Here is a 24280-nt window from a genome sequence, read left to right on the forward strand (position 1 = left end):
AGGGGCCGGGAGGCCTGCCTGGAGACGCCCGGCAGCCACCCGGGCATCTAACCCACAGCTCCGGGGCCAGTCAGGCTATGGAGAGCTTCCTGGAGGAACTGCAGCTTCTCTGGGCTAGGGCTCAGTCTGAGCCACCGTCCCCAGTGTCTAGCCACAGACGCCCCCGGCAGCCCAGGGCGACCCTGCCTGAGAGTTGAGGCACTGCTGGCCTTCCCTTCGGATGCAGTGGCAACTGCATTTTCAAAGTGGGTGGCCATGGCGCCTCCTACTGTCTGCCCTCTTCCTGAGATGGTCTAGCCACCCTCCAGTCCTGGGAGGTTGATGTCCTCCTCCCCGAGTCCGGGCAGGCTCCTGAATGCCATGGCAGAGAGGGTAAGGTGAGAGTGATATGTGTGTGAGTCCTGAGGCTAGAGGACGGAAGCTCTGTCACATCCACGGGACACACATCTTGGGAGCCCTGAGCTCCAAGGCAGTAGCCTGCCTGCCCTGGGCCGCCATGTTGTGAGGAAGCCCCGTTCACCCGAGGGGCCATGTGTAGGTGCCTGCGTGGACAGCCCCAGCCGAGGGAGCTGGTGACAGTCAGCTCAACAGCAGACACTGAAGGGAGCTGCCCGGGAGACAGCTGCCAGCTGCGCTGTCAAGGTGCCTCTCAGGACCTCCCTGGCACCGGCTCTGAATGCCAACCGCCCCATGTCAGCAGAGGACTGTTTCTGCCATGAAGTCTCAGGGCAGCCTGCTAAACAGCAGTAGCAACTGAGCTGGGGTCAAATCTCAAATCACAGAGCAGGTTAAAATGTTAGCAAAATTTTAAGACGCTAAATGCACAAATCTTTTTTTCTCTCTCTCTCCAGGTCTGGGATGAAACCCAGGGGCATTCGACCTTGGAGCTACACCCCTTGCCCTATTTTTATATTCTTTATTTTGAAACAGGGTCTCACTAAGTTCTGGGAGGGCCTCACTAAGTAGCTGAGGCTGGCTGTGAACCATGATCCTCCAGTCTCAGCCTCCCAGATGCTGGGATTAAAAGTGTATACCACCACTCCCAGCTGTACAAATTGTTTAAATTCCCATCTTGTAGGGCTCACTGAGTGTACAGGTTAAAAACATGGGAAAATTCAGCCAATGTACACATGGGATTAGAACTGCCTGGGGACAGGCTTTGACTCTCAGTTCAACCAGAGGGCTGGCAGGACATCTTTGTGCTGGAGACTTTCAGTTTCAGATTTTTTTTTTTTTTTTTTTTTTGATGATAGGAGTTGAGCCCAGGGGCATTCTACCTGTAAGCTATATACCTCCAGCTCTATTTTATTTTTTATTCTGAAATAGGCTCTCACTACGTGGCTGAGGCTGGCTTTGAACCTGTGATCCTCCTCTGTCAGCCTCCCAAGTACTGGCATTACAAGCATAAACTACCATGCTCAATTCAGATCTGATTTTTTTTAAAAAAAACTGTCTGACATGCAAACACTTTTTGTTTTCTGAAATTGCTTTAGAATCCAGAGTGCCTTCACTGGCTGGCAATTCTGGATGGTACAAGAACTGCCTGCAAGCCTGAGCACTGCCCAGTGTCCGTCTCAGCGGCTGCTCTGGTCCCAAGCATAAGTGGGCAAAACCACCACTGCCCCTGGAAGGCCTCTTCCTCCTCCCCTCAGCCCAGCAAGCACAGTGCCGGACACTTGTGACCCCTGGCCCCATGGTGTTTAAATGGCCATTTTATGCCTACATCCTACTTTAAAATATCATTATATTCAGACTAAAAGTAAAGCACGCTTATAATCCCAGTACCTGGGAGACTGAGACAGGAGGATCGCAGGTTTGTAGCCAGCCTTAGCTGCTCAGTGAGACCTCTGCAACTTAGTGAGACCCTGTTTCAAAATAAAAGAATAAAAAATAGGGCTGGGGGGGAGGAGCTCGGAGGTAGAATATCCCTGAGTTCAATCCTACATATTGCAAAAAATTAATAATAATAATAATAATAATAATAATAATAATAAATAAATCCTCATGGACAGGGGTGGGGTCTACATGCATGCTTGGGGATGTGGATTTTCAGTGGACTGACACTCGGGCCAGGCGGGAGGATGGAGCCGGTGTTAATCAGCGTGGTGCTGCCTGGCCTGAGTTAGCTGGTGCAACACTGGCAGCCCTGTAGAAGTCCGCACTCTGAGGCCTGGCACACAGGGGCTGGCCTCTGGTTCTTTTCGTTGGTTGGCACGTGGCACTTCACCCTTTGCTGCGTCTCATCTTGCTGTCCCTCGAAGCAGCTGGGGCTCCAGCAAAGGAAGAGGAGTTGCCAGTCCTGCAGGAAGAGGAGACTGGGAAGTGCCCACTTCTGCTTCTCTGTCTTGGCTGCCACCGCCGTCCCACAGTGCTCTGCAGAGAAGTCCCTGGAGGCTGGGAGACAGCCCCTCGCTGCCGCAGCCTTGACTGGAGCAGGAGAAGCAGGATCTTGGCTGGGGAGCTCCCCCGCCCTGCCTCGGGGGATGGTCTGGCTTTGCACTAACCAAGACAAAGGGCACCAAGAGGCTCTCTTACAAGTCCAGAGAGCTGGTGTGTTGACCAGGAAACCTACAGGGCTCAACCCTCCTCTCTAGGGAAGAGCTGTCAAACGTTGCCCATCTCCAAGCAGAGCTCCTCACGGTGTACATGCACACAAGTGCCTCAGTTTACCTGGTAGATCCCCCGTGCTCAGGACGTGGGAGAGGACATCATCAAGACACTCGACACTCCCTGGATTTACACACACCAATGTGCCTCCCACTTCAATACAACCAAACGCTTAAAAAGTAGCCATTAAGCGTTGGAGAGACCCACCTCGCTCTGATTCATAATAAAATATTAACCAGTCGACTTCCATTTTGTTGGGGGAGTACTTAAAACCTTTCTTTGAACAAATGATCTTCCATTTACTCCCCCTCCCCCGCGCTCGAGAATGACACTGTGTAAGGGCTGTAGTGATGTATTCCTGCAACAGGGGACCCTTAATATTTTCAGTGCTTTTAATTTGCTTTATGTTATAAATGAATAATGTATGTATGACCGAGAGTAACTCATTAAATGTAAGTGTCATAAAATAAGGCACTTAGGGAAGAACAGTGTGGAAGGATCCTGACGTCCTCCTGGATCTTGCATTAGGTACATGAATCATGTTTGTTTTCTCTTCACTTAATGCAGAAAACAGCCAAGAAGGTAAATGTAATTACTGTAATTCTATTTTGAAAGGTCCAGGAGGCAGGGGAATGGAGCTCGCACAAACATCAGAAAAGGCAGCTGATTCTGGCCAGTTCAATTTTGTGTCTTCTCTGAGGAACTTAACTAGACCATGTGGGGAATGGCCAGGAGTCATTGCTTACTCTGAGCCGCCTAGAGCTTTCCAAGGCCCTGTTTAGCGTGTCTGAGACACGGGGAAGTGACTTGACATGGGGTTCTCTCTTAGAACACCATGACTCAGCTGGAAAATGCAGCAAAGTTTCTCAGGCACCCTCAGCTGGAAGCCCCCTCCCCATCTTTCCAGACCAGACCTGCAGCAGATTGAGGAGTTGGCAGAGGGCAGCACTGGTGCCAGGAGACCTGTCACAAGACCCATTCTGGCGTATGCGTAAGGGAGATGCACCTGTGTTTTGGTCAAGTGGGTGCCGACTCTACAAAATGTTTATTATACAGATGCTGGCTATGTAGAAAGATGTGGTTGGGTTTCACTTTGATGTTGGGGCAGCACTTTCTAGTGATTGCTTTTCCCCACCCCTTGGCTTGAGGAAGGCCTTTGTGAACGGAGCTGTAATGGGACAACAGGAACAAATACAAGCGTTAGTGCATCCCTTTGCCCCACGGCTCAGTTAGAAATGAAATGACCAGAGAAAGACGGCACACGCCTCAAGGCCAGAAAGTGGTGGTGACCAGCGTCTGCACCAAAGGAATCATGGTTCCAGCAGCCAAGAGCAGTGATCACGTTACTTCAACACTGTCCAAGGGCCAAGTTCTACGTGAGGTGATTTGTGTTCCAAAATGTGAGGACTGCTGCGTACAAAGACATTACTGCTCCTGTTTTCAACATGAGAAAAATGTGATGTCAACCACTCAGCCAAGCATGGGAAGGAAGGATGGGGAGGGAATGGTGTGGGGATTGGGTGGGGCTAACTGGGCAATGTATGTCCACACAAGTTTTTTATCCTATTATGATGTATGAATACAGTGCACCAATAAAAAAATAAAGAGGATAAAGAGGGATGAGAGAGAGAACTTACCAAGAACCATGAAGCTTGTGAGCAATGGGTTTGAGACCCAGAACCAGCCTAACTCAAAGCCCAGGGTCCCTTTCTACCATACATGGCCTCCTTTCTACAACTCTGGCCTGGTGTGTATATGGCACATGTACCCAGATGCCCAGATGCTGTGTGTTGCAGGAGGAAGGGCAAGTGCTGTGGAAAGCCTCTAACACCTTTGCAGGGCAGGCTGGTCATTCCAGGCTAGGCAGAGTTGACGTCAGTTAGGCTGCACCAGTAGAAGACACACATGGCATGACAGGGGCACACCTGCTCTGGCCATCTACATGAGAGCAGCACGCTTTCCCCTTATTGCTTTTTAACTTTCAAAAAATAAGAAGATCATCAAGAGCTTGACAGGACATTGCTTTCTAGACAAATGTATCACCTCACATTTCTGTCTGGCTTTCAACTCACGGTCCGGAACGACATGACAACTGTACGCACCACATCAGCCCTCTGCGCTTTTCCTGTTAGACTTGTCTCAATGCTCATCTTGGCTGAGGAATGAGATCCTCCTACCCCAACAGCCTAAAATAATGACAGGGCACAGTGCTGGTCTACCTGTTGTGGGCTTCACACCACATATATGACTTATCTGAACTGAGTCTTCATGAGGAGAAAGACTCGGTCACCTCACTTTGTGAGGAGTTCCATATCACCAGTATCACCACCACCATAATCACCATCACCACCACCATCAGCAGCACCATTATCGACATCATCAGCACCATTATCATTACCATCATCACCACCATCATCATTATCAGAATTACATCATCATCATCTTATAACCTGTAGAGAACTGGAGCCATGATTGGTATAAGTTTTCAAGTCTATATTTGAAGTCCCAAAGATGGGTAAGAAACCCCTGGACCAAGCATAGTTTGAGCTATCACACTATCACACTTAAGTTCTAAACACATGAGCCAACAGGAACGTGGTACCCAGAGGAAGGGCACCCAACGCCATCAGAAACCCTCCGAATGAGTAGTAGAGTCGCCAAGTTTCAGATGAGAACTAAGACCTTCTAGCTGGCTTATCTATGACCATCAGCAACCCTTAGAATGAGTCATAGAGTCACCAATGTTCAGATAAGAGCTGAGACCTTCTAGTTGGCTTATCTATGGCCATGCAGTCAAGTAAAGACAGAGCTGAGTGTCCAGTCCAGGCACCTAATGTCACACCAGTGTCCTGTTGTTTACCACAGTGTCTCTAGCACAGGCTAGTACCTCTCTCCCACTGTTGCTCCATCCTGCTCAGACACTGCCTCCAGGTTCCTTCCTGAGAGAAAGGTCTGGGGCTGAAGAGATCAAGAATCTTATGTCCATTCTCCAAGCATCTGTGGCCTCTTTTTTGAGTGAGTTAGAACAGAGACTCCTCAAAGTCTCTTTCTGATATTTCTAGGTCTCTGTGCAGATGATCTTTTACTAGAGATGTTAAGGCCTTTAGGTTTTAGTGTACTTAAACTATGGGTTGGTTTACTGGCCTTGGCTCTTTGGCTCAACATCACTTGGAAAGTAAGAAATGGCTCAGGGTTACCCTGGTGGGGTCAGTCTCTTCGTCACATCCTACAAACCTGTACATACCCATACCGATTCTCCCCACCTTTTTTAATGCTACATGTGTGTACCTCCATCTGGATTACACAGATGCCAGAAACTCCTCAAGACCCACAGATGAGGGGCCCCCTTTTCTGGGAAGTTAACCTTGCTTTTCACCTTCTTAAGCCACTCTTATAAACTAACCTTCCAAATGTTCACAGAGACCTTAGTAATTTATGCTTAAAAAACCAGAAAATCCCTTCCTTATAATTCCAGCCTGGGGTATACTGATACCCACGCCCAAAGCCGTAACTCCACTGGAATGGCAGTTAGTTGAATATCTGCCATTCTTTAAATCCACACTTTAAACACAAACATAAGTATTGGAACTGACCTTTTGCAAAATCTCAATGCATTAAAACAACATTTCTGTGTCTGACTTAGACAGGCTCTGAATGTTTAGTTAAAATGTTCAAACTGTTGGACTTTGAAACCAGATCCCTGTTATCCGTTCAAGGATGAACAGAGGCCTCAGATAACTGGGGCAGGGGAGGGGTCTGAAGTTCAGAGAATGAAGCAGATGGGAAGGCAGTACAACAGTTCTGACTTGTCTCAGTGCCAACCTAAAGTCACTCGTAGAATACGAACACTCGGGACTCGTTCATGAGTCGTGTGGCTAGTACACAAGTTCACTGGGATGCGGCCAGCAGCTGTGTAGTGAGGTGTGGTGGTGGAGCTGGGGAGATGCTGGAACGGAAACAAAGGAGCTAACTATGGACCAGGGTGAGAGAATGGAGGGTGGTGGAGCTGGTGTACGCGCAGGAGGAGGCTGGGTATGTGGACGATGCTCGGCTTCATTCTGCATTGCTGCGGCCATGAATATTTAAGCCTATGCAGATTTTGCAGATGCTAGGGCCATTTTGACGTCTCACTTAGATGTGAAACATTGAATACGTGATCTACAGTGGTTGCCTCAGACATCGCTGCTCAGTTGGCTACCTGTGTGTGTATCTGTGTGCGTGTGCATGTGCACGTATGTGTGTGCACATAGGGGTGTGGAATTTTCTCTTAGCAGCAAATCTGACCACAATCTCGTGGCATGAGGAGGTTTATGCATAATTACCATGTTTTACTACTAAGCTAAAGATGTGGGCCAAGTTACGAACCACAGCCCCCAGTCTTGTGTTCGTTTCTTCTAAGTCAGTTACAAAAACATATAAATGACAAAGCCACCAGGTACAAGGTTCCCGATGACAGTTCTTGGGAGTCAGCTGGGAAAGCCCTGAGGCTGGGTAGGTACTGTGCATGGGAGGCTCTGCCCTCTCTCCGCCTCTCACCTCCAAGCTGGTGACTAGAATGGGGCTCACGGACCCCACCAGAGGCCAAGCAGCTCAGATCACTGGAGTCACTGGAATCTTGGAACCTGGGGTGGCTTCACCTGCTGTGTTTCAAATGGTTTTGAAGTCGCCATCTTTTGTGCTCAGCGGAGAAGTCAGCGAAAGCTTACAGTGGGAAGAAATGCCACAGTAATAGGGAATGAATGATCCACGGTCATCCAGGGTTAAGCCAGGGGCTCGAGTGTGCATGGGGCAGGAGCTGCCAGGGTGCCCACAGGCACAGGCAGCTGGGCTTCCCCGCTCAGCGCTGCTGGCTCCATCCGCCTCTGTAACACCCAATACCACCTGACACACCGTCCACCTGCTAGCTGCTCCTTGCCCACTGCAAGGCAAGCTCCAGAGGGAAGGGAATGCCATTTCCTTGGGTCACCGCTGCCTTCCTGGGGGCTGGAACCACATCTGGCACATAGAAACTGCTTAGCTTTTGCAGAATGATGAACTGTCTCCATCCTCCTAGCATGGAGGGGCCCTGCTGATGTGTGTCCAGAGGGGCCTCGCCCAGTGAAGAACTGTTGATAGGAACAACAGTTGGGGATGTGTCTGGGGCTCGGGTTAAGAAGTGGTGGAGAAGCCCACCAGCCCTCAGCAAATGGGGGGCCAGCTGGCGCGGGGCCGGGGAGACGCAGGTGTCAGGGAGAAGCAAGGGCACCGCTAACACACATCACTTTACCATCATCACTGTGCCCAAGAGTCTGTACCAATACTCCCTGGAAAGGAGACTTCCCAGCTATTTTCAGAATTCTGGAGTCTGCGGAAAACAACCACTGAAATGATTCTCATCAGCGCTGGAGTTTGCTGCAGGCCAAAGAGGAAGCCGGCTATTCAAAGCGAGAGACCTGGCTCGGGAACACTTTGAGATGTGCACACCAGGTCCCTGCTGCTGTTCGGGAGTGAGGCGCCCCACCCCCACCAAAGCAGATGTTTGACAGTCATCCCACTGTGTGTGTGCACGAAATGGGAACACATGCAGAGCCGGTTACATAAAGATCTCCGCGACTCCTACTGTGGAAAACAGTCTATCAGCCTCTACTAAAAAAACTCCTGGATCTACCATTGTCTAGAGAACAAAGCTTGGTCCCTTGACCTGGCCCCTAACACCCTTCCCATCTGGGTCTCCATGTGACTATAGAGACCTAACATCTTCTCTGTTCTGGCCTCGTACCCGAGCTTCGGCCATGACAGTCTGCACCCAGCGGTCACCCTCTTCTTCCTTTGCTCTATTCCGAGCTCCTGAGAGTCAGGGGTAACATCTGTGCCATGCACCTCTGCCACACGCCCTGGCTCACAGACACCAAGCAAGTGCTTGGTGAACAAGACCAATCGGCAGAAGGCTCCACCCATCTTCTTTCTCCACAGCGGCAAATTTCTAACATCCAACCTGACTGTCCCTTCGATTCACACCAGAAGTGAACCTCGTCTGCACGGCGGGGGAGGCTTGCCAGGGTCTGTCCCGTCTTCTCTCCACTCGCCGCCTCCGTCTCTCTTGGGAGAGCTCCCTCCCTCGGCTCCATCTTGGTCTGTGCTGAATGTTTTGACCTCCTCCTCCACACTTAGCCATCTGCTCGGCCTGGCTGGCTTCCTCATGGAACCCTTCCACTCTGGCCCAGGATGCGTGCACTGGGAATCTCACCCTGCCTCCCCTGCAGGCACCCTACCTTGTTTGACTCACTCCCTGACCAGGCTTTGGGCTGACTGAGGATGAGACCATTTGCCATGGCACCCCTAGAGAAGACGTACAACCACCACGATTGGACGAACTTCCGCACTGCGACTCCTCCACGGTGCTCCTCGGACTGTCGGCAGCGAGTGAACGTCGCAGGCCCAAGTGCCCGCGATGCGCGCAGTGAGCCCCTGCAGGAGGACCACACAGGGCGACCGACCTGCCCTTTCCCTGTCTGGGCCCACAGTGCTGTCCAGAGTCTCTGAGCAGACTACACAGGAAGCCCAGCAGAGGAAACACCTGTCTCAGCTATACCATCACTCGTTTTAGGTAGCTTCACATTAGCAGAAGGGCTCAGAGTTTGCTTTGGAAAACAGGCCACTTCTGCTGGAAATTTCTGGAAGACTTTCTGGCCAGATGGCAACTCCCCAGATCCATCCCCACCTGCTTTGTGCTGACCATGGCAGCCACTCGGGGCTGGGAAGGTATTGTCCTGTTCCTACAGAGTCTCTCCAGGCTGCAGAGCTGATCCGAGCTCCCCTGTGCACCTGCACCTCCACACTGGGGTCCCCGGCACCCTCTTTGGCCGGAGCCTTCCCCGAGTTCTGAGCTCTACTATGTCTTCAAAGCACGCTGTGGCCATCCAGCTGGGATAAGTGGCTCTCAGTAAGAAACAAGGTGGGGGTGCTCATCATTTGGGGGGGAGCTGACTGTGCTCCAGCTGAAAAGACCCCAAGGCAAAGCCCACGTCCCAGGAGGGCTGGGCCAAGACGTCTGTGCACTCTCGCCACAATTCCTGCCACGTCTGATGGCGGGAAGTCCCAGGCAGGGTTCTAGGATGTTCTGTGCAACCATCAAGGCTGCAAGTTGATTTCTCCAAGCCCAAATGCTAGTGTGGCTGGCACCATGGAGTTGGCTTTCCTGTGGTGTAAATAGGCCACCTCCAGGCAACATTTTTTCATAGCCGTGGGAGCTCACAATACCAGCTCCTGCTCGCACCATAGATAATAGCAGACTTCCATACATGGAGCCCCATCTGATCACACAGCGGGCTTTTGTGCAAGGTGCTTAGGTGCATGAGTCACCTATTTACAAATGGGCATCGGAGGCTCCGAGAGCGTCAATGACGTGCCGCGGAGCCTCCCCCCCAGGTGGCAGAGGACGGAGCTGGATCAGAGAGACTCTCATTAGCTCTCTGAAGCCAGGCAACGTCCAGGCTGCCTTCTGTGTTTGGTCACAAATGGCGGCAGATTTCTTTTCTTTTCTTTTTTTTCTTTTTAAATCATATAGCAGAGACTCAACAACTCCAGGGCCATTGAAGCCCACAGCTCAGCAGCAGCACCAGGCTGCCCTTGGTGCTCATTGAACCAAACAGCAGCAACACAAACCAGGGGACTCGGGGTCCTGTGGCCCAAGGGCTCTGTACCACAGCCTTCCTATCTCTGCTTCGGCCAACGGCTCCAGCTCCACCCCAGGAAGCAGCTTATCTGGGGAAGGCGTGGACAAAAGAAACTTCCATGGCCTGACATCCAGAGAGAAGCTGGTTTATCTGTCTAGCCTCCCTTTCTCTGCCTCCCTCTCTGGCCGCCTCCTGCCTCAGCTCCCTGCTCACACTTTTAGCCAAGGATTCAGCTCTTCTATCTCCGCTCGCAGGCATTCATTTTCATTAAAACATGAAGATGGAAGATATGATTTCAGTTTCCTTTGATTCTGGAAATACTAAAGGCTGTTTAAAATACTGCCATCTAAGCTAGGTGTGGTGGCACACACATGTAATCCCAGGATTTGGGAGGCTGAGACCAGGGGATCGCAGTTCGCAGACAGTCTCAGCTAATTAGTGAGGCCCTCCGCAACTCAGTGAGACCCTGTTTCAAAAATAAAGAATAAAAAATAGGGCAGGGGGTGTAGCTCGGAGGTCAAATGCCTCTGGGTTCCATCCCCAGACCCACAAAACAAAAAACAAAACTCCCATCTGAGCTGGGACAGAGTCCTGTTTTCCTAAGGAGGGTCTGCGTTGTTAAAATTCCTCCCTCCCCTTCTGGAGGAAGGGTCTCCTGTCTCCCTCCAGCCCTGTGTGTGCTTTCAGTTCATCTGCTACCTGGTCTACAAAGGAGCTGCCCTGCTCAGCCACTGGGCGACGGGCTTCCATTAGAAAGACTTTTATTAAGAAGTGGAGCTGAGTTTGTGATGGGATTGGACACGGTCTTAACTGCTTCCCTAATTAAGTTACAATTACTCTCCCTCCCCCATTGCTCTCCAGTGAATGCAGAAGTCAGCAGGATCCTTGATAAATTCTCTCTGGATGCTTTTTATAGGAAGACCACGGGCTAGAGTCAAGGTGGTGGTATCTTTCTATGTATAACCCATTCTGTTTAATGGCCTCCTGTTTCCCCCTTCCTTGGCCTTTCAACCACCACTGAGCTTAGTCTTGAGGCCTGAGGTTCGGCACAGTAGTTTAAGTGGTGTTGGGCCTGCCCTGCGTGGCCAACAGGCTCGTCCTAGGCTCCGGGCAGGCAGGGGCCACCACACACCTTGGGAACAGGGTCAGCGCTACTGCTGTAGGGCAGATCTCTTCCAGCGTGCATGGCTGGCTGGTGGCAGGAGGAAAGAGCATTCATCTTCTCTCCCATAAGTCCTTGGAGGAAAAGGGGGCATGACTCACATCTCGCCCTTCATGAGGGGCACTCTGTGCTAGCCAGTTAAAGAAAGGCAAAGTCCTACTTACAAGCCAAGTACACTCAGGGCTGCTTAACAGCTGAACGCATCATCTACGGAATACTTGCTTTTCCCTGTGACTAGAAGCAGCCCGTCAGTTCCTCCGCCTTTGGGCAATCTTGGACCTCATCGATGTTCCTGAACCCGTTTGTTTCTGTCTGGCTTTGGCTACTGTTCAGAAGTGGTGCGTTAAGTGCCTCCTGAACAATTTCTGGCTGGCCCACGAGCAACTGGTTTAAGTGAGCACCGAGGACACGCCGGTCCTGGGCTCCGGGCTCCGTGCCCTGCATGGCTCGTGCCCAGGATCTGCTCCAAAGCCTTTTTACTGAGGGACCACACAAGCCTAGTCGGGTGGCCCAGTGGACGGAGGCTGGTCCCAATAGCCGGGTGGCCCAGTGGACTGAGGCTGGTCCCAATAGTCGGGTGGCCCAGTGGACTGAGGCTGGTCCCAATAGCCGGGTGGCCCAGTGGACTGAGGCTGGTCCCAATAGCCGGGTGGCCCAGTGGACTGAGGCTGGTCCCAATAGTCGGGTGGCCCAGTGGACTGAGGCTGGTCCCAATAGTCGGGTGGCCCAGTGGACAGAGGCTGGTCCCAATAGCCGGGTGGCCCAGTGGACTGAGGCTGGTCCCAATAGCCGGGTGGCCCAGTGGACTGAGGCTGGTCCCAATAGTCGGGTGGCCCAGTGGACTGAGGCTGGTCCCAATAGTCGGGTGGCCCAGTGGACGGAGGCTGGTCCCAATAGCCGGGTGGCCCAGTGGACTGAGGCTGGTCCCAATAGCCGGCTGGCCCAGTGGACTGAGGCTGGTCCCAATAGCCGGGTGGCCCAGTGGACTGAGGCTGGTCCCAATAGCCGGGTGGCCCAGTGGACGGAGGCTGGTCCCAATACAGCCTTTTCCTCTAGAATTCACGCTCTGCTCCATAAGTTTGGCCTTAAAAGGTCAAATCCCCTCTGCATGTTAAAAAGAATGGCGCCCACATCTAACGCTAACATTTAAGAGTATGGTGCCCACATCTCCAGCTCTGGCGCTGCAGGGACATAATGGCGGACACCCAAGGAGAAATTCTCGTCTGAATCTAGACATCCATTCCCTTACCGCTTCGCTTCTTGGTCCCCCGATGATGGGTTTAGTTACTTTATGGCTTCTAAGAGGAGCTTGAGGACAGAGCTGAGTGGGGCTCAAGGGGACAGTCAATGGGGTGTGGCAATTTTATGGGTGCATGTGTTGGGTGGGCGGGCTGAGGACTGCAGGTTTGTAATTTTGATTTCGGCTCACCTACTGCTGGGATCGGTAAGGGCCAAGTTTCCAGGGCTACAGTGACACTTTGGCTGACAGTCTTTTTGTTTTATTTTGTTGTTGATAAGACAGATTTGGGGCAGCCCTAGACACAGCCCATGTGGGTCTCCACTCGGGGCATCCAGAGGTGCGCTAACAGCATAGATGGGATGAAGGTCAATGCCGACCATCTGACTCCCGAGCACTGGGAACTGCTGCGTGTTGAGTTGGGGATGAGGTCTGGGTTTCCTGCCTTATTTGGAAAGAGACATCATTTTAATGGACTCTCTATGAGAAAATATAGTCAACCAAATCCGGACAACTGCTTTGGTTTTGAACACCATGCTGCCAGAACACGCAGACCCACGCCATCCCAGGCATGAAGGAGGAGGAGATGTCTTAGGAATTAGAAAGGGATGTGTCTGAGAAGCTGCCAAGCCACCGGATTCTATGGGCTCTGTGGTCCTCACCCCACCCTGGCCTGGTGGGGAGCTCTCTTCTTGCCTGAGCTACCTCATTCTGCTCCCACTTTTACCCCTCCTGGGGCCCATCACTGGCCACCTCTGGAATAGACTGCCTACCGTTCCTATTTCAGACAGGTGCTGCTAGGGATTTGGGGCAGGAAGCAGGAGGCCTCACAGGCTCACCGGCGCGGATGGAGAGCACCCCGCTCCTGGCCCCATGAGGCACCAGGTGTTTTCAGGAGGTCTGCAGAGCAGCCTGGCCGCGTGGCCAGCTGCAGGTAGTGCCTACCTGAACCTCTGCTTCACGGACTGTTTCTCCGGGGACTTGCAGACGTGCCCCGCATAGTACAACGGGAAGAACAGAAAGTTCCAGTTGGTGGCAAACCAGGTCAGGGTGAATGGCGCGTCGAACGTCCTGAAGGTCAGCCTGGCCAGCTGCGTGGAGCCGGCCCAGGAGGCACACACGCACAGCACGACCGCCACACCCCAGAAGGTCTTCCTGAGCTGTGTCTGCGAGCAGGTCCAGCGGCGGCTCGTCCTCCCACCGGCCTCTCCCCCGGCCGGCGCCTGGGCCTCTGCCGGGCCCGGGGGGTCCCGGGGGCGCTCCTCCCCTGGGGAAGAGAAGACACATTAGCAGGCCTGTAGACTGGGGTGGGGAATAGGGAGGAGGACATCTGCCTGGGTTCTTGTGCTCCCAGGCCTGGGCTCCAGCTGTGGGTCAGGTCACAGGGAAACCCTGAGATGCAGAATCCCCGGCCCCTCCTGGACCCTGGGCCTGAACCTGATTCTGACGGGCGATCTACCTGTCTGGGTTTGAGAAACTCCTCCAGACACACACACAGAGGCCCAAGTGTCCTGCCTGCCAGGTGCTACCAGGAAGGCAGAGGTTCCCACCGGAGCAGGTGGCAGGTCTTGACTTCTAAAGGTCCCAGGACCTGGACAGGAGCCCCTCTCTGCTGCTGAGAGGCACAGATGCCAAGGCTGGCCTCTAATATATTCTGCAAGCTAAGCAACAACAGACCCCTGCTTCTTCCGTCTGCTCTAACTGGCCTCCTGCGTTTGGCCTCCAGTCTGTCCTGGAGGTTTACTTAAAAACCACAACCTATGGAGCTGGCCTGTGAGAGGCCAGGGCTGGGGCACTGCCCGGCAGGGCTGCGTCCCATCGGGATAGCAGGCTCAGCCCACCGCGGCACCCGAGAGCGTGAGAAAGCGGGCGCGTCTTTCCAGCATTGGCTTTTCATTGATAATTGTGCGTGCGCACCAGTCAGCTGGAAACAAACTGAGCAGAAGCCAGTGTCCGTGTGACCAGGGACAGATGTGGGTTCCCAGAAGGCAGCACTGTGCCCCTCATGCGCTCGGAACCGAGCCGAATGAGGCTCACGGGTGCTCAGAGGCGCTATTCACGACAGGGTACGGCACATGAAAGTCTCCCTACTCTAACTTAATGCTCATTCCAACGTTTTTTATTTTTTGTAGTACTGGGACTTGGACCAAGGGGCATTCTACTTCTGAGCTACATCTCCAGTCCTATATCCCCAGTCCTTTCTATGTTTTTGTTTGGAAACAAGGTCTCCCTGGTTTGCTGAAAGTCCGGCTATGTTTCTGAGGTAGATCTCGAACCTGTGATCCTCCTGTCTCAGCTTTCCAAGTGTTGGAATTACAGGCATGGACCACGACATCCGGCCATGCCAGCACCTTTAGTGATGTTAAATCAAATTTTGCATGCTTTATGAAGCATTATAATTGTTAGAGTCAAACACCTTGATTCCACACAGCCTCTCAGCCAGGTGTGGCAGCACACGCCTGTCAGCCTAGTGTTTTGTTGGTCGAGGCAGAAGGATGGCAGGTTTGAAGTCAGCTTTGGCAACTTAGGACGATTGTTAAAAAAAAAAAAAAAAGGCCAGGCATGGTGGTGAATGCCTGTAATCTCAGTACTTGGGAGGCTGAGACAGGAGGATCATAGGTTCAAGGCCAGCCTTAGAAACGGTGAGATCCTGTTTCAAAATAAAATAAAATAATAAAATAAAAGGGTGGGCTGTCACTTGGAGGTAGAATGTCCCTGAGTTTAATTCCCAGTACCACAATACATAAATAAATAAATTAATTAATGCTGGAGATGTAGAAAATTAGGGGACACAGAGGTAGCATGCTTCCCTAGGTTCAGTCCTCAGTACCACACACCACACCACTCACACAAGCATACTCAAACCCTGTTATCCATGCTGGCTCATCCTAATCGCCGGTCCAGACCATGTCTGTTTTAATCAAATAGAAACCTCAGCGTCACAAGGCTAGTCAAGGACAGGTACAAAACCTGGTCGACATCACACCTGCTTTGCGAATACAGAATCTTCCTCCTCTCCCTTTTCCTGTGTGTGCATGCGTGTACCTCGAGGCCTCCTGGAGAACCCAGTGTTTGCCTCCCGCCACCCAGACTCCTGACATGCTGTCTCTGCATGGACTGCGGGTAGGAGAAGCCCAAGAGGGCAGACAGGACGGAGGGTCAGCCTTTTGCTGCGTCCCCTCCCACCCAGACTCCTTAGCCTGGTTCCCGGTGAATTCTCGCAATTTAAGGTGAACTCAGCTCTGGACAGGGGCACACAGGATCCCATGTACTCAGCAGCTACCTGCCACGTCCCAGGATCCCCTGCAGCCCTTCATCACGAGGGCAACTGGGTTACTTTGATAACCTCTGAGAAGACATAACTGCGTGGACTGGGAGCCCTGGATGCAACGTCACGGCTGTTACCACCCATGCACTGCTGCCGCCGCCAGTGCCCAGGAGCCTCCGAGGCAGTGCGTAGGGACAAAAGAAAACAAGCCGTGGCAAAGCTGCTTTTGATCAAGGAAATTTGCATTTTGTACTGGGAATTTATTTCCTTGGGGAGGAAAGATCTGGGAGGTAAATGATGACTGCTTTTCCGGGGTGGGGGACGGGCGGGAATCCTCTGGAAGTTTCGCCCGAAGCAGTCTGACGGCATGTGGAGTGGGCCTCTGTCCAGCCCACTTTCTGGCTGTCGCAGGCTCTGCGTTGGCCTGTCCGCCTCACCTTCATTCCCCAAGGCCTGCAGATGGGTTAGTGAGGTCTCCTCGTGCAGCGATTGAGGGTAATCCCTGAATAACACAGGCTCGGTGTCAATGACGGCTCCTGAGAAACCTTAACTGGCTTGGAGAAGCGTGCAGCAGGCCGTCTGCACCCTGGGGAGGAGTCTGCTCAGGAGGGAGCGGGGCAGCCCCTTTCAGAGCTGGCCCTGCACACCTGTGAGCACCAGGGAGTCGCTGACATCCGCCGGCCCTGGTACTCGGCCGTCCAGCCTCCTGGGACCTTGCCGCATCCCGGGCATGAGTATGTCTCATCTCTGGACATACAGCAGGTGCGGACCAGCTGCAGCCCCGTGGTACTTTGGTGCTGCTTAACACCTGCAACCAAACCTCCACATGTGTGCACCCCTATTTTATGATATTTCTTTTGTTTCTCATTGTCAAACAGCATTTCTCCCTCCCATGACTTTAAAATAAGCTGGAGTTCAGGCTGCTGCAACTCACAAAGGCACCATGCTCTTTCAACAGGGCACTTTATATGCAGGCTGGCTCTCCCAAGAAAAGGGCTGCCCCTCCCTCTGCCTTCTGTGGACCTGTAAGAAGGGATGCCTGGCCCATCACACTCATGCCGGGGGGCTGCTGTCAGGGAGGGGCAACACCTCTGGTCTCTGATTTTGGAGGTGCAGAGCATAAGACAGAAACCAGCAGAAGAATAGAGGAAAATTATAGCATATGGCATGGGCTATTTTACAACTTATCTGAAAGGAAAAAAAAAAAATCCTTTTCTAACATACACCGTGAGTTCGCAGAGTCCTTGTGCACCACCAAGGCAGGACCCAACTTGCTCTATCCAGGACGGACGTGGGGCTGGTGTTCAACTTGACCTCCCGGCTTAATCTCCTACCCACGGGTAAGCGCTCCACACCGGCAGGAGGTGACGTGGCTCAGCTCATGCCCGGGCATTGAGGCTTTCACAGGGAAACACCCGGGACCTGCCCCGGGCAGAGCGCCAAAGCTGCGCAGCTCCCTTGAGGTCCTTTGCATTTTTTTTTTTTTGCCACCTCATAATTTTGGGCGCCATCCTCTGCTCGGTCACTTCCTGCTGCTGCTACAGATTCACAGAACAAGTTGGACCCACATAGTTAATCTTTACAGCTCAGTTTCCCAAACCACACGCACACACACATATCCAGGCACATGGGCACACACACACGCATGACAGATTCCCTGTCGCCCTGCACCTCAGCCTTTCGGAGCTTTGCCTTCTGAGTGCCACCCAAAGCGAAGGACTTTAATCAGAGAAACCTAGCTCTGCTGATGAGGAAGCTAGTTAGACTCGGAACTTTTCTGCTGAAAGAGACAATGGAAACTCTATTCTAGTCTCTTTCTTTGCAGAAAGAGAAAGCCAGGCTCCGCCGAGAGGGGTAGAGTCATTCTCAATATATTAATTAACCAGAGATGAAGCCCCCGGTCTTGCCACCTCATCCGGAGTTCTTCCTTCTAGACCTTTCCCCAAAGCTACAAGCTGTTTTAGCCCGGGGGAATGTATCGCTCGCCAAAAAGGCTTTTAAGAATTCAAACTCTTCTTGGCTCTCCCGACAGAGCTGTTCGGAAGCCCTTCCCACCTCGTCAAGCCTTCGGTCCTCCATCCGTCACTTTTGGCAGAAGGTTTCACTTCCTACGTGACAGAGATCAAAGCCTCCTGCGCAGTCCCTCGGCTTGCCTCCTCCGTAGCCCTGCACGCCTCTGCGCCTGCCCAGCATCTCCTGGCTCCTTTACAGGGTGAACCGCCCCCTTCCTCTTTCCCGAGCTCTCCTCCCTTGCCCCCGCCACATCCAGGCCAGTGCTATGGCAGTCGGCTTTCTTTCTGGCAACCTCAGACCTGCTCCAGAATCAGCCTCCATCCTGGAGTTCCCAGAAATGCTCGGCTCCCTCCGAAGATCGCTCTCTTCCCTTAAGACAGCATGGCTCCCAGCAGCACCCACAGCCGGGCACCTCACAGGGTCCCGCCATCGCACCCTCCCCACTAGACCCAGAGCACCCTGGCTTGCACACCAGCGCCCACTCAACTCTACTTCCACACAATCGCCTTCTTGGCAACCTCTCATGGCTCTCCTTCTTCCTTGGTTTCCTTCCTACAGTTTGCATGGCGCCATCTTCTCTGGTCCTCTGGCCCAGCCTCTCATATCTCCCAGACACCTGTGGCCACCAGGATTCTGCTCTTAACGGTTGTCCAGCATTCTCACTGCTGGACCCTAGAGCCTGACCACACACAACTTAGAGGAAGGATGATTTATTTGCTCGCAGTTTTTGGAGACTTAGAGGTTCAGTCCATGTCAGGACAGGTTTGCAGAGCTCGGGGCATGGTGGCAGCGGAGCAGAGAGAAGAGGAAGAGCACGAGACTCTGTTCTCAGGTCACGAAGGCCAGGAGCAGAGAGCGAGTGAGCAGGGGGCAAAGAGAACTATACATCGCCCCCATGGCCACACGCCAGGTAGCCCTCCTTAGCAACCAAGCCCCAACTTCAACATTGCTACCTGGTTTCTGTGAGGGCTAGGGCATTCTAAATCCAAACCATTACACCCATTCATTCCCGAATTCCCCGATTTGTCTCTTTCTCTTGGAACTTCCAGCCTGCTACCCAACTCCATTAGCAGGCACTGCGAGGCCATTTGGCCTCTGCATAAGGAAGGTGTGCACAACAAATGAGGACCCCGGGTCCAGGCTCAGCGGCGTGGGAAGCAGAGCCCCAGTGAGGACCACTGATCTGGGTTTGCACGTGCAGCCACATGCCAGCCTGTCTCCTTTGCTCAAGCAGATCCTTTCCTGTAGCTAAAAATACTGTTTTTACTGTACCCTCAATATGTTACACATGTGCGCGTACACACACACATACACATGTGCGCGCACACACACACACACACACAGACTTTGGTCATTTTTATTCTCTCCTAAATTCTTTATAAAAAAATACATAGCCAGGAGTGGTGTTGCACGCTTGTAATCCCAGCATTCAGGAGGCTGAGACAGGAGGATCACAGTTTGTGGACAGCCTCAGCTACATAGTGAAGCCCTTTGCAACTCAGTGAGACCCTGTTTCAAAATAAAGAATAAAAAATAGGGCTGGGGGTGTAGTTTGGAGGTAGAATGCCCCTGGGTTCCATCCTTATTACTGCAAAAAGAAAAGAAATACATATTGTAGGTGCGAATGGTGGCAAATGCATATAATCCTAGTAATTAGGAGGCTGAGACAGGAGAATTGCAGGTTCAAAGACAGCCTCAAGCCAGGTGTGGTGGTGCACACTTGTAATCCCGGAATTCAGGAGGCTGAGACCAGAAGATTGCGGTTCACAGACAGCCTCACCTACTTAGTGAGGACCTCCTCGACTTAGTGAGACCCTGTTTCAAAATGAATAAAAACAGGGTTGGGGGTATAGCTCGGAGGTTGAATGCCTCTGAGTTCCATCCCCAGATTCACAAAAAACAAAAACAAAAACAAAAAAAGACAACCTCAGCAAGTAGTAAGACTTTCATTAAAGTAGAAAGACCTTGTTTCAAAATAAAAATAAAATAGGGCTGGGGGTGTAGCTTGGAGATAGAATGCCCCTAAGTTCAATACCTAGCAGCACACACACACACACACACACACACACACACACACACAGAGCGAGAAAAGGAAAGAGAGAGAAAGAAAGAGAGAGAGGGAGAGGGAGAAAAAAGGAAGAAAGAAGGAAAGAAAGAAGGAAAGGAGAGAAAGGAAGACTTATTGTGGCCAGGCATGGTAGTGCACACCTGTAATCCCAGTACTTGGGAGGCTGAGACTGGAGGATTGTAGGTTTGAGGCCAGCCTTAGCAACCTAGCAAGGCCCTCAGCAACTTAGTGATACTCCATTTCAAAATAAAAAGTAAAACAGCTCTGGAGAAGAAAACCCCTGAGCTCACCTCAGTCTCACACACACACACACACACACACACACACACACACACACACACAGCAATACTATTACAGCTGATGAAAACAGGTCGCATGATCCAGTCTGAACACCACCGCAGTGTACAACAGTCTTGTCTCAGGCCCCATGTGTCTTCCTCCTCCTCTGGTTCCCCCTTCCTACCTGCTTCAGTCCACTTCCCCACGGAGTCCAGCGCTTCGGGGCCTCAGCTGGTCCATCTCAACCTCTCCCCTCGGCTCTGCTGCATGTGCAGTTAACCTGAGCTCCGGCTCCAGGCGCCTCTGGTAGGTGTCTAAGCGCCCTAGCTCTGCAGCCCTGTGGCCCTGGGCAGGAACCACGGCAACACCTCAGTGCGCCTCTCCCACGCTCCCAGGAGAGGCGCCTCCCCACACGCACGGTCACCGCGCCCGGTCACCGCCGCCACCGGGCGGCCACAGGACTGCGAGGAGGATGCTGTGGCCACATCCTGGCTTTGCAGGGAACAGTTGGCCTCTGTCTTCTTGGCAAAGAAGAAGGCGGTGTTAGCAAGGTGTACATGGCGGTGCTCTGAGCCCCAGCCAGAAGTAGGTCCACCCTCTGCTGAAAGGCCCCTTTTATTTATATTTCTCTTCTGGAATTAAAAAAAAAAATGCAATCCAACAGATCATCTCTACTCCTGTGCACTCCTGACACCTCGCACTGGTTGGGAAACCCTGCTGGGTCAAGGATTGTATTTCTCTACTCTTAGAAGCCCTCAGAGCATCTGGTTCGCAGGCTAGATAACATACTTAATCAATACACAGGTAACTCTGGGCAGGGATTTGTCTCACATTGGGCCAGCAGGGCTGGGTCTCCCGTGGATAATAGCTGAGATTCACAGGACGCGCCTTCCCCTAGGGACAGAGGTAAGTTAGCCACCCCTGCACTGTGGGTGGCTAGACCACCTGACTCCCCTGAACAGAGGCCTCAGAACATCGCCGACAGCCGCGGGTCCCGTGAGCCCTGGTGGGGGTCCGCACCATGGTGCCATATTGAGGGTTCATGAGATGCTGTGAGTCACTGTAACACAGTGGAGGTCTTTAGGGTTCAGGGCCAGGCAGATGTGAATGTGAAGCCAGGTGCCCTTGCTTTCTGACACCCGACCTGTATGAAGGATTCTCTGAGGCTCAGTCTCCTCGTCTGCAAAGTGGGAGAACAATACTTATACCCCTTGCTTTGGGAGGAACAGCGATCACAAAAAAACCCCCACTGCACACAATCTCAAACATGGTAGCCATTCAATAGCAAAATCATTATTTCATTTTTAAGGGAAACGTATCATCACCCCTCACTTTGATATGAGATAAATGATTTCCAGGGAATTTTAATTAGCCAAACATCATCCAGCCAGCCCGAGGGCTGAGCACCAAAGCCCATCCCCCTAATCCAAGCCTCCACTCTTCCCGCACAACTGACTGCTGTCCTCTCCGGGGAATTCATTCCCATTGAAAGTAATTGTACAGAACATGAATTAGCTGATTGTCAATGTGGCGATCTTAGTCAACTGTGTGATCAATACTCAAGACGTGCCACTACCAGAGATGTGCTCCTGATCAATAGTCAGCGTCTGCTTCTGCTAGGAAAGCCAGGAAGAGGATGGAAAAGCCAGACATGTCGTTAGCCATGGCGGAAGCCTCGACCTGGCTCTGAGCCACTTTGTAAGCATCGGCCCTAGCCGAGGCCCAGCCCCACCCTCCTCCTGCTTCCCGGCCAAGTCAGTGCACACACTTTTCCTCCACCCAAAATAGCCTCTTCTTCCCTCTGTGCCCGACATGCTTTCTCACATCCCCCTAGCCTCAGTGGAGACACCGCCTCCTCAGGAAGGCCTCCCTCAGAAAGGTCTGCTCCTCAGAGGGCTTCCTCCTCAGGAAAGTCTCCACAGAAAAGTCTCCTCTGCAGGAAGCCCTCCTCCTCATGAAAGCCTCTCAGAAAGGCCTTCTCTGCAGGAAGACCTCCTCCTCAGAAAGGTCTCTTTTACAGGAAGTCCTCCTCTTCAGAAAGATCTCCTCAAGAAGTAGGCCTCTGCCTCAGGAAGCTTCCTCCTTATAAAGATCTCCTCAGAAGGAACTTCTCCTCATGAAGGCCTCCTCGCAGTAAGTCCTCCTCCCCATCAGGAAATTCTCCTCCTCAGGAAGTCCTCTGCTTTATCCTCAGGGAGTCCTCCTCTTTCTTCTTAGGATATCCTCCTCCTCAGAAAGGACTTCTCATGAAGGCCTCTTTTTCAGGAAGTCCTTCTCCCCCTCAGAAAGTTCTCTTCCTCAAGAATTCCTCCTCCTCAGGAAGTCCTCTTCCTCAAGAATTCCTCCTCCTCAGGAAGTCCTCCTCCTCAGGAAGTCCTCTTCCTCAAGAATTCCTCCTCTTCCTCAGGAATTCTTCCTTCTCAGGAAGTTCTCTCCTCAGAAAAGACTTCTCATGAAGGCCTCTCCCTCAGGAAGCCCTCTTTCTCCTCAAGAAATCCTCTTCAGAAAGAACTTTTTCTCATGAAGGTCTCTTCCTCAGGAAATCCTCCTCCTCAGAAAGGACTTCTCATGAAGGCCTCTCCCTTAGAAGTCCTCCTCAGAGGGGCCTCCTCGCACAATGACCTTTTCCACAGAGAGCTTCCTCCTCATAAAGGTCTCCTCCCCAAGAAAGACTTTGCCTCAGACGGGCTTCCTTTGTATCCAGGCCTCCTGCTCAGAAAGCTCTCTTCAGACAGGCCTCCTCTCACATCAGCTTCTGCTCAGGAAGCTTCCTCCTCAGAAAGGCCTCCTTTTCAGGAGGTCCTTATCAGGAAAGCCTCTTCCTCAGGAAAGGCTTATCCTCATATAAGCCTCCTCTCACATCAGCCTCTTCCTCCAGAAGGCTCCTTTTTGAAAAAGGGCCTCCTCCTGAGAAGGCCTCTGCAGGAACACTACTCAGATTGCTCAATTTCCAGTTTTGCTGTGACACTTTGTTCTTATTTCTGTACCAGAACTTTCTACCTCTTATCTGACAATTTATCTCTATGTCTCTTTTCCACTAGACTGAAATTTCTGTGAGGGAGTAAATCTAACAGTGCTCAGTTTTGTATTCCCAGAGCCTTACGTCACAGGACACAGGGTAGCCCTCAAGTGAGGTCTTTATTGTGTAAACGACACCATCTTGTCCATCTTCCTGTGTTTGAGTGCACCCCCTTTTCTATTTTGGTTTTATATGCACCACATTCTGGAAACTTCTTGCCTCCTCCCTTAGATGACACACTCCACAAGCTCATAAATATTCCATGCTGCTTGTATTCTGCCCCCGTAGCCTGTCTGCCATTCACACAGCACCACGGTATGGGGACGACCTTGCCCTGTGTACCCCAAGGAAGAGAAAAAGGGTTCCACCTTCCCCAAACAAGCACACAAGATGCAAATGGCTTTAGAAGAACTAACACCAAACCAAACTGAACAAAACACCAAGAAAACACGCCAGGCGGAGAGAGCAAGTCCGGTGTGTGCCCGGATATCCCTGGGCAGGTTTTACCAGGCCCCACCAATGGACTTTGATGGACTTCCATGTAGATATCCTGTGCAGGAAGGGAGCGGGGCAGGGACTCTCTGGCAAGGCTGCAGCTCTGTGGGTGCTTCCAGAACCTTCCCACACATGCACTCGTTGACAGCAGCAAGAGTGTTTGCTGAAGGAGCAGCCAATCTGTGACTGCAGGACTGCGCGGAGCTGCATTAAGCACCTACTGTGTGCTAGGTATCTCCTCTCACTTCTACCCCACTTTCCTGCCCAGCAGTCAGCTCAGCAGGTCAAATCTCTTTCCATCAGAGGAACCCGAGGCTCGGGCTCATGGTTTGCACATGTCAGACTATATCGGCGCAGAGCCTTGTCTTGGCGCTCTTCCATTACCCTCCGACAGGTGCCTGGCAAAGCTGGCTAAAGCGAGCAAGCCCCTGGGAATACTTGCTGTCGGCATGAAAGGGAGGCTCGGCTCACCCGGCA

General features: G+C 52.1%; 1 protein-coding gene across 2 annotated transcripts in view; it reads right to left on the reverse strand.

Moving 5' to 3' along the window:
• The window catches only part of SLC35F3 (solute carrier family 35 member F3), a gene marked incomplete at both ends in the record, with an annotated part of 186293 nt that overhangs the window by 32905 nt on the left and 129108 nt on the right, over positions 1-24280 (reverse strand). For both annotated transcript variants that reach the window (XM_080717127.1, XM_080717128.1), the window contains one exon: positions 13607-13928. In XM_080717127.1, coding sequence (XP_080573253.1) covers positions 13607-13928 — 322 coding nt within the window. The remainder of the gene's footprint in view (positions 1-13606; positions 13929-24280) is intronic.

The sequence above is a fragment of the Muscardinus avellanarius genome (assembly GCF_963383645.1).
Source record: "Muscardinus avellanarius genome assembly, chromosome: 20".
NCBI lineage: Eukaryota > Metazoa > Chordata > Mammalia > Rodentia > Gliridae > Muscardinus > Muscardinus avellanarius.